Genomic DNA, 11039 nt, shown 5'->3' with positions numbered 1-11039 from the left:
AAGTTCTGTAGTGTCCTCATTATATATAAACACAGTAAATCATGCAAAACTAGAAGATGTGGGACTATACAGAGTCGCAATGTAAAAGTCACTTAAGTCAATTTCACCAAAAAAAAAATAAGTCTCAAAAGTTAAAACAACAGCCCAGACAGCCAGCGGTCCAACGGCCCATTACGATTCAATGAAAGTCCCTTTTTATTAATGTTATATGTTAAAATTAAATAATAATTTAAAAATAATTAAAATATTTATATTTTATTATATTTTTAAATATATATATTAAGTTTATTTTATTTTTATAAGAATGAAATATTAAATCATCTTGAATTAATATAAAATTTTGTATATGTAATATAAAGTAAGAAATTTTTAATGTAATGGTAAATTTTGAAAAATTTAAATTTAATTAAAATTTATTGAATGGTGTAATAGTTGATAAAAATTATACATATATCATTTGAACTCTCTCCTTTTAATATATATTTAAATAAATTACTTTATCTTTTCCTTTAAGAAAAAAGATATCACATTGTCTTTCTCCTCTTATGTTAAAATATATCATTTCTTGATAATAAAAAAGAGAGAACTCAATCAATATATATATATATATATATATATATATATATATAATAAAAAAGTTATTTTTAAAGTATTATAAAAAAATATTACATTAAGTACATTAATTAAATATTATCTTAATACATGTGTTTAACTTTATTATACTTATATATATATATATATATTATAATTTTAATAATTAAAGATTTATTTTAAATATATAATTAATTATAGAAAATTAATCATAAATTTTTAAATAATAATTAAATATATAAATCAAGAGATAAATTACATTTTTTTTTGGCACCAAAAGATAAATTGTTAAAGTGTAATATTTATATTTATTTAGGAAAGAAAATGTTTATTTTAACACAAGAAGAGTGGGTAGTGTAATATTTACATATATGAGAGGATGTTAGTAAAAAAAATATTTTGATTATATATATATATTTGTACTAGTATCTACTTAACAATCATATGGTAATTAACACATAAACAAACACTACTTAGTGGGGTTGAGATTTTTTTGTGTGTGAAAAATATCTTTAATGTTATATTATCTTAAAATAAAAAATAATAATAAAGCACATACATCTTTAAATAGTATACTATAAACAAATAATGTCTCAATTATTTATCTTTAATTGTTCCGATAGGAAATATGAATGGATGGTTTGTTGTGAACTCAATTTCACATCAAGTTATTGCAGCTTGATTTTGACACGCAAATATGGATATAGGGGAAAACATTCATATTTACTTATTTAGATTTAACAGATTCAATGTTCTGAAAAATTAAGATCAGTTTAATAGTGAGAAATTAGACATTGAGCACATGATTTTAAGTTTAAATTTTATCATCGTTAACATAAAAAAAAAAAAATATATATATATATATATATATATATATATATATAATTCTAAAAAAACTAAATAGTTAAAATGTTAATGGTTTGTTTGAATTTTATTTTATTATTGCGTGCTCCATGCAATATTCTTGTTTCTTTAAAAAATTAAAAAACATGAGCCCAGACCAATCAAGTGAATCAACTATGCATGGCCATGGCATCTCCACATCATCACGCATCGCACCAACCCACCAAAGTCACATCGCTGTATTCTTAAATCTTTGGAAGGGTTTTTGATAGAGAAAGAATGTGACTATAAGCTAATTTTGATGGCTCAACTTTTATGCATTTGGTGGCATTCAAATTCAAAATTCATTGATAAACTATAATAGATCTGTGAACCCATTCCTCAGTAGCTGCACAATTCTTTTAAATTTAGAGTGAATTGTTCTTTAAATTTTGGCTAACTCTTCTTAATAAAAATAGTATACCTCTTATGAACAATATAATATTGTCCAAAACACTTATGCCCCACCTTTCACTCATTACAAAAAATAATAAAAATATTATGTCCACGAATGAATAGTGACCAACAGTATTCCAAAACTTCCACGGTTTGATATACGAAATATTAATTGTTTTTTTCAATTAAGTATAAAATGAAGATAAAGAAAATATGTGGGTATAAAAGAAAGTTAAAAAGGATGATTTTTTTTCTTCATTTTTTGCTACTTTTTAATTTAAAATTTCAAGAAAAATTATCACAATTTTTTTCTAGTCTAAAATTTAATATAATAACTAAAAATATTGAGAGAATTACAAAGAAAAAATATAAATAATAAATAAATGAAAACAAAAATAACATGTCAAGTCAAAACAATGCTATATAAGATAGTAATTCAAATATTTATAAGATTAGCCCAATAAAATTTGCCTAGTGGTGAGGAGGTTTAATAATAAGCGTAAAATTCTTAGTTTTACCTACATGAGATTTTTCAGGTGCTTTTGAAAACTAAATTTACTCTCAACTTTTATCCCAAAATTGTGTGGTAATCTTATGTTAGTGTGTTAGTTGTGTAACTTCAAAGATATTTAAAGATAGATAAAATCGTCAAAAAGTCAAATCTCTTAACATTACTACCAGTAATTTGTTTTTATCATCTCAACTTTATTCACTAGTGCAAATGCCAATTTGATCCACAAGTTTGTGAGGGATAATGTCAGTATTTTACTAATGATATCATTTTAAATTTATTACCGATAATGCATTCATTTAACGTGGCTAATAGAAGATAACACCCTTCTACAAAAAAAATTATAAATTAAAAGTTGTCCACCAATGACTTTGAAACAACTTAGGACATGTTTAATTTTCAGTCTAGAGATCTTCAAAAAGTTATCCTTGTGTGGCTTTTAATTAGGTTTAATTGTAAATTAAATTTTGCATCAATTTTGTAATCTGATTGAAATTAAAGAAAAGAAAAAAAATTGCTTTTCTAACTCATTCTTCAAACTTAGATTTTCAAACTTTAATCTAAACACGCACTTAATTTCTACATAATAGTTTTACCATGATCAATTATTAAAATAAATCTTTAATTTACATATTCAGAAATTTTCATACACCCTTTCCAGCAACTAATTCAAATTTTAATGGTGAGATATCCTTCTATGTTTTGGCTAAAAAGAATAATAAAAATTCTGTTTTAAGCAGTAAATTGAATATGTAACACAAACATTATGGGATTGATTATACATGGTACACAATGTTACTACTCAAAAGTAGAATGCACACAACACTACAGTGGTAAGAGAGTAAAGATTTATGTCATGGCAAATCTGTCTCAATAAGTTTCTCATCCGAACACACGAACTACATTTAATTCAAGCAAAGGTAAGTTAGTGAAACAAATTCCGCTTGATCCATCATTGATTTCCCCAAGGTGCAGCAACTGGCATTCAGCCATAGAGAGAGAGCTGTAGCAACTTCCACAGGTGCAAAGGCTAATTAATTGCATAATACAACACTTACAAGCAAAGCTCACTCTCAGACCACCAAACAATTTCTTCTTGGAAGCAGAACGGCTTAAAAACACTTACAAACACCTTGCAAATGCTACAATCCCCCATATAGCACATAATTTTGCTGTAGAGTTACCACATGAACAATGTAATTTTCGTATCATAACCGTAAAATCAATTCTTCCAAGCTCCTTTGGCAATGCTATTTGTAGCATAACTGCTACACATGACGGTTCTCATGTGTCAAACTACTACTGCTACCTCCACCGACGCGGTTTGGTTCCCCCACCCTAGCTGCCAAAGCCAGAACTTCAGGGGACATTTCCCAGCTCCCACTTTTTCTTCCCCAGCTAGATCGCCTAGGATGTATTCCGGCACGGTCCGTGTCGTCTACAGTTGTCCTAACTTCAGGAGACAACTCACCATCCTTTACAGTCACACGATCATTGTTTAATTGAGCTTCAGAATCATCAATTCCTGCACCCATGTCCCACACTGTCTTCCTACCCATCTCTATGTCCTCCCCAGCTTTTCCCATAGTTTGGTTCATAAAGCCTCCTCCCACCGATCTGGCGGGTAATACTGGTTCTTTTGGCACCATTGCCCTGAAATTGTTCTTTGATGGGGGAATGCTGATGCAGAATATCTCTCTGAAATTATTCAACACTCCTTTATTATATGGGTTGGCTCGCCTATCATATCGGTATCTGAAGTTTTCATAAGTAGTCTGCAAGAAAAATGGAGCAAATATCAAGTTGTATCATCAAAAAGAACAGTACTAGCAACACACTTTTATCAGTTTAAATTTATTGAAAACTATAAAATTAGGAGAAAAACATTAAATAGGTATAGGACCCATCAAAATTTGTATTTTCTAATAAATTATCCAATTAGAGAGTGTGTTGCTAGCATTTCTTTCATCTGAAAAGATAGCTTAAATCTAAAGCATAAGGATTGAAAAGAGTAGCACTTACCTGATTGGTACTTATCAAATATAAATGGAAGGCTGTTAGGCCGCCTACAAACCACATTGATATAAAGGTGTAAATTATTAACACTATGGAGGCTGGAGTTTTTATCATTGCCTTCCAAATTGTTGTCTCCTCTGATTCCATAATTCTTCTAATATAGACCCAGCAAAACGCAAAAACATATATACAAAGTAGCGTAGTTGAGAAGACAAACATGAAGAAGAACCGGTAGTTGCGCTGCATAACAATCATGCAAGGAATTAGGGTATACATACATATTCAAGAATGACACGTAGCAAATGATAACTGAAAAGTAATCAGAACAAAAGAAATATTGAAAATGAAGAATTCATCAAGAATAAACACAAATTCAAGCTGCAAACTGAAAAGAAAACTAAGCCCCCTATATTAAGGAATCAACTTTATAGCTAGATTATATGATGCATTACCAACTATAATAAACTTAAAAGCAAAATTACACTTAAAACTAAAAAAAGCTGGACTGAATTTTATTGTTATAAAGCATGACAGTTTTCTCCGCAGAAACCATGTTTAAAATGCAATAATTACAAACAAACAATTTCAACAAATTCAAAGCTGACTCAGAACCATCTCTGTCATAATTAATAATAGGATCAAGTTCCCCTTCCCCCAAACATTCTTCACTTGAAACTTAAAAAACACCTGGAAGACAAAATCCAACTTACCAGTCCAATACACTGCCCAACCCAAGGACAGTGATGATCAAACCGTTCCACACAGTTATTACAGATCGAGCAGTGTGAGCATCGAGGAGGCCTGTAGAGCATGCAAGTATCACAATACTTGACCTTAATAGGGATGCCATTGACCTCAACCTCCTTAAAGCGAGGCAACCGCAACTGAGGAGTCTGACCAGCACCAACATCCATATTACTGTCCAAACCTTCTGGCTCCGGAGGATGTGCATTGCGTGGAATTATGCCTGGATCTCGGCCAGATGTTAACAAAAGAAGAACTAAGACCTGAGAAGATTGTAGCATCAACATAGGGTTGGAAAGAATATCTTTTGGGTGCATAGCATGGTAAATTGGTGATATGCCTCTATCTTATGACAATCACCAAACAATAATTAAGCAATAAACAAAAGTTGATAGCTGGAAACAAAGCATAACATTTTGAAAACTAGTAAACCAAACACACATGTAAGTGTAGCACAACAAAATTCACCTTTCAAAATAAATTCTTTGCGTGTACAAATAAAATTTTCAACCAACAAAAAACACTTTCCAAACTAATTTACTCCGTCAAATGCTGTATTTCATTATAGCCTCAAGAAAACTTGATTTTGATATTATACCAGAGAATCAGAGATAGTCCACCCAAGCATTTCATCAAATTGCATTGCATAAATTGATTGACACAGAATATAACAGACCCTAAACCCTAAACCCTGTAATTATAAGTTACCAGATGACACAACTCGATTATAACCATGTAGAGTTGTAGATATATTATGGAGTTACAACCACAATTCAAATTATAAAACTAAAACTGAACTGTTTGAAAGATTAAACAATTCTAATTTGATATCTAGTCAGAAATTTCCATTCAAAATTTTTAACCAAATATCCAGAGTCCAAATCCATTCGTTTAAGCTAGAAGACAAATGAATAAAATCATACAAGCAAAAGCGGTATAACTGTAAAAGTTTGGATTTTCTCTTTCAATAAAGTACCTATAGAAGATGGAGATTTGAAGAAAGTTTGGAAAAGCAGAAAAGCCTCTAAGGAAATTCAAAACTGCTTCTATATTCTTTCATTTAAATTGCAATACTCACAGGTAACAGCCAAATTACATATGGAGTAGGCTTCTAGGTGTGTGTGGTCAATATTCAATGTGTGTGCCTGTCCACAGCTTGGAGAATTTCTTTAGATATGTTTTTAAAAAAAGCAAGAAGTGCAAAGTTTTATGGCAGCACACTGTATATGCTTTGATTTGATGCCTCTAATTAAAGCTGAATATACAGATATTCAAGGGGAAGCCTCAATCCATGGACTTACTATGGATTATTGTGTTCCTGTGGCCAGAGATTTCCCCTCAAAATAGTTATGCAGCAGAGAGATTGCAGAAGTCTTTTGCAAGATCATTATTATTATTTTTCGCTACATGGTTTAAGGGGGAAGATTTCCTTTCCTCCCTTAATAAACTAAGGCCTTTCATCTAAGAAAAGGACAAAACCCATGATATTTGGCATAATCATGGACCCAACTTGTTCATTAGGATTAGGATTGCATAATTTGCATTAGCTGACTAGTTAGGATGCATTAGTTCTGCAATGGCTATGGCTAGTTTTTTTTTTGGTAAATTGTTCCAATATGAATGAAGATGATGTTAAAAAGGGCATCATCCCAGGCTGTATTTCATTGAGAAGTTAACCAAATCAGATCACTTCAATCAAGTGTGAGAGGTTGAACAACATACAGAGAAAAATATTGAGGATGAGAGATAAAGACTCACATAAACTGTGAACACAACAGCAACAGCCATTATGGATATCCCCCAGTGGTCAGAAAAATCATCTATCAGTTTTCTGGCAACAAAGACACAGAAAACTGCGACAGGAGCAACAATAAGAAAAATTGTCAGCACCAGTGATCTCACATCTGGTCCAAATATGAACCTTCCCTGAAGAAAAAATTTCTGCAAGAAAATTATCAAAGCAATGAATAAGCACCACAGTCATAAAATGGCTAGATACTGTAACATATTTCAAATAACTATGCAATTTAAAATTTTCCATTCTCTATAAAGTATAACAAATAAATTATAAAATGAAAGTTGAATGGTAAGTACATCAAGACTCAACAACTCACAGTCACAGGCCATAAGGATAAAAGCACAGGAGGAAAGAAGGTACATCATATGATGTACAGAGGCTCAAAGACAAGTAACAATCAATTTCCAGAGACCATCAGAAAATTTCTGCATCAATGATTTCTTTAGAACTTAAATTTATTCTTTGTGCTTGCCTAAGACAAGAGAGGAAAGAACACAGTACGTCAAAGAGTATAATGTTACAATTCATTTTAATTTTGCTTACTGCTTAAATTAGTTATAATAATAACATCATCCAATATTAAGATATTACATTACATACTATGCCACAGAATTAAAATAACATGTAAAGTTCAGTAATTTAAATTTATTTTTGTTCTGAGAATTTAACAGAAAGATCTCCAGCAACCATTATTTAACACATTCTAAAATTGCAGTGCTTGTGATTTTCCCCAGCAAAATTTTAGGAAGGAAAGAACTATGAAAAGCAACTAAAACTAGGGAAGCTATATGTACTGGATCCGGATCATCTGCAACTCATAAAGCACTGCAGATGGTGCAGTTAAGGATCTAACACCTTGTACCCTGTATTTTCTGTACCCCATGTTTTGTTTTAATATTTTTGTAAAAAAATATTTATAACAGTAAATATTCACTACAGATTTTTCAAAATGTAGAAAACTTTTATCTCTTCCACTTTGCCCAAAGGAAGTAAAGCTTTGAAACACTTTCAGCAACGGAGTATCAGATAAAAAGCAACACAAAAGTCCAACATACCTGAAATAAATCAGCTAAAATCTAACACATCAGTCAAAAGAAGGAAGACCAATTAATGTTGTGGTTTCTAGGGGTTTGCATCATTGGTCATTTCACTACACTGCTTCAGAACCTGACAGTAATATATCCACATAGATCCATCCATTTTCTTTGCAACAACGTTTCTCAAAGTCAGCACATAACCCTATCACCTAGAACCCCTTCCCAAATAGTAACACTCCTAACACAAAAACCCAATACCAACACAAATTAAAACAACAAAACACATACACACAAAGAAAAGGCCACAACAACAACCACTAATTGAAAAGCTACCACAAATTGAGACCCCAAAAAAGTACTTGCAAGAAAGGGAAATTTTCTGACAGCAGAACTGTGACACACACAATAAACAAATTCCACAAGCAGTTTTCTTTTCTTAAAAGTGAAACCAGACAAAACTTGGATACTGCTCCTGAAGTGTTTTTGATGTTGCTGTCCAATCACAATTGAAATTTCACCTCAATAGTCCATATTAACCCTTAATACAAACTTTATTAAGCATGTTACCCAGATAAAACTCTAATTTTGACTAGAAAACAGCAGAAAAAATACTTAAATCGCTGCATCCAAGTTTTTTTTCACAATCAGAACAAAAGTAAAAAAGCAGAACTCACATTGCTACCCTTCCAAGCTTGGTATACCCGCAAATCACCGGATCCTGACCCCGGATCGGAGCGCTGCGGCGGAGGCACCACGTACATGTCTCGGAGGCAAGAGTTTTCAGAATCTTTCTCAGTTGCAGTGGTTTAAGAAATTCAGCTCCCAAAACGGTAAAGCGAAGAACAAAAGGCGAAAACTTGAAGGGTCCCTAAGGTGCGAAATCGATAGCCATGGGCAAATTCGAACACCCTTTTGGCCAAAGTTTCCGGCGAGCTCAACGGGTCGGGTCGGGTCGGCGACAAGGCATGAGGGGTTGGTTGGGAGGGAACACAAGGTGCTGCAGTGCAATGCAATGCAAGCAAGGGTTTTTCTTTTCTTTTTTCTTTTTTTTTTCTTTTTTTTTTTCTTTCTCTCTCTAGTGATTGCTTTGATGTGTGTGTGAGCTGGTTTTGGTTATTAGCTAAACTGCTAAAGCAAGTTAATAGGGATTCTTCGCTTTAAGACAATTATTACCATGTCACTGTGTAATGTATGTTTATGTATGGTGGAGACTAAGGTTTATAACACAAGGCTGGTTTCTTACAAACATGTTAAAAAATGAATTTATGGAAAATAATTTAGTATTTCTTTTTAAATCAGAAGCTAATTTATGTTTATTTATCTTAGTAATATATGAAAAATAGTTTATAAACTTCTACTAATATATAAACTTTTAATTAACTTAGTGTTATCAAATATACTCGCATTCTTTAACTTTATTCTTCTAAATTTCTAATACATTATTATTAGTTAAAAATTGCTATAAATTAAAAAGTATATAGATCTTATAATCCTTTTAATAAACTTCATTTATAATTTTATATTTTCTAATAAATTTTAATTAAAAGTAAAAAAAATATATATATATATTAAAAATGTTGCTCATGTGTGCATATTGCATGTATGTCATTTGCTTTACAGCATCATGAAAAAATGACGTGTCTGATTCTGGTTGGGTGTTTAATGTGATAGGGCGAATGTGGTGTGGCATGGTACTCCTCTCTGCTTCTTTAATAATAAAAAAGATAGTGACCCATCTCTCATTTTATATGGCTGGGTGGCTTTGAGGGCTACTTGTAAATTTAATTTGATTATAAATGTAGTCAACACAAGACTAACTTTAAATTAATTCAATTTTATAGAAACAATTTTATTCAAAAAAAATCATGAATGGACTAATTCATATTTGAAATATATATTAAAAATAATGAGTTAATTAGGTTTCTTAATTTCTTGCAAATACAACAATATTCTCTTTTAGTTCTTATATTTTATTTAGATTGAAAAAAAAAATGAAAAGTGAGAGATATAAATTAATATATATATATATATATGTTATTTGAATTGATAGAAATGAAAAAGAAAAATTGTTTGTTTATTTATTTATATGAGTGAAAAGTGGATAGGAATAAATAATCTCATTTATTTTGTGTACTCCATATTTTCATAAATAAATGACTAAAAATATTATTTTTAGTGAATGGCAACAACTACAACTAAAACCAAATATCGAATGAAAACAAATTTTTTAAGGATTAAAAGTGAACATTTATATATTTACATAAATTTAAAATATATTTAGTTCAAAAAATTATAAAAAAATTTAAATATACTTTTAGTATTTTTTTACGGCAAAACAGCTTTTAAAAGAAATTATAAGTTTAAGATTTTATTATTTTAAAAATAAAAATGTAAAAAATATTATAAAATTATTTGTAATAAAGGCATAAAGTTCCTTAATAAAAGGATGAAGGTAGTAACAGATATAGCCCTAAGACAATGGGATTCATATTTAACTTAGTTATTAAATTTACAAATACATCCAACATTATTCATATTTTCAGACAAAGTGTTTGCATACTAAGATCTCTAACATCTCTTAAGAAAACCAAATATAAACAGGAAAAGGATAATGTTATAATTCTTACAAATTTTCTTTTTTTCGTGTAAAGAAAACATTAAATGAAAAAATGCATTATTTTAGATATTAAATTTACACAACATACATACTTTTCAGACAAAGTGCTCGCATACTAAAGATCTCTAACACCTGTTAAGAAAAAAATAAGTATAAATAGGAAAAGAATAATGCTATATATTCTTATAAAAATTCTTACAAATCTTTTTATTTTCTTACAAAGAAAATAATAAATGAAAAATAAATGCATTTAATGTATTGAAAATCTAAAATACATTTAATACTTAATGTACAAAAGAAGTAAGAGGAAAATAGGGTGTTGTAAGATATATATTCATAGAGAAAATCAACCATTATTAGTATAAAAAAACGTTTTACATAATCAATCAATTAAAAACCATATTTTATATAATTTTTTAAGTAATTATTATAGAAATTAACAAATTT

General features: G+C 30.0%; 1 protein-coding gene across 1 annotated transcript; it reads right to left on the bottom strand.

Moving 5' to 3' along the window:
• Positions 1–3124: 3124 nt before the first annotated feature.
• LOC109815326 (putative protein S-acyltransferase 7) lies at positions 3125–9101 on the bottom strand. The gene is made up of 5 exons (XM_020380022.2): positions 8650–9101; positions 6899–7081; positions 5107–5403; positions 4403–4636; positions 3125–4155 (listed from the first exon to the last, which is right to left on the bottom strand). Exons 1-5 carry the CDS (start codon positions 8734–8736, stop codon positions 3649–3651), a joined length of 1308 nt encoding a protein of 435 aa, XP_020235611.2. The 5' UTR covers positions 8737–9101; the 3' UTR covers positions 3125–3648.
• Between the last annotated feature and the right edge of the window lie 1938 nt (positions 9102–11039).

This window comes from Cajanus cajan, chromosome 4 (genome assembly GCF_000230855.2).
Source record: "Cajanus cajan strain Asha chromosome 4, NIPB_CcT2T_4, whole genome shotgun sequence".
In the NCBI taxonomy this organism is placed as follows: Eukaryota; Viridiplantae; Streptophyta; class Magnoliopsida; order Fabales; family Fabaceae; genus Cajanus; species Cajanus cajan.
The sequence above is the reverse complement of the archived record's forward strand: the minus strand, read 5'-3'. Positions and strand labels throughout refer to the sequence as shown.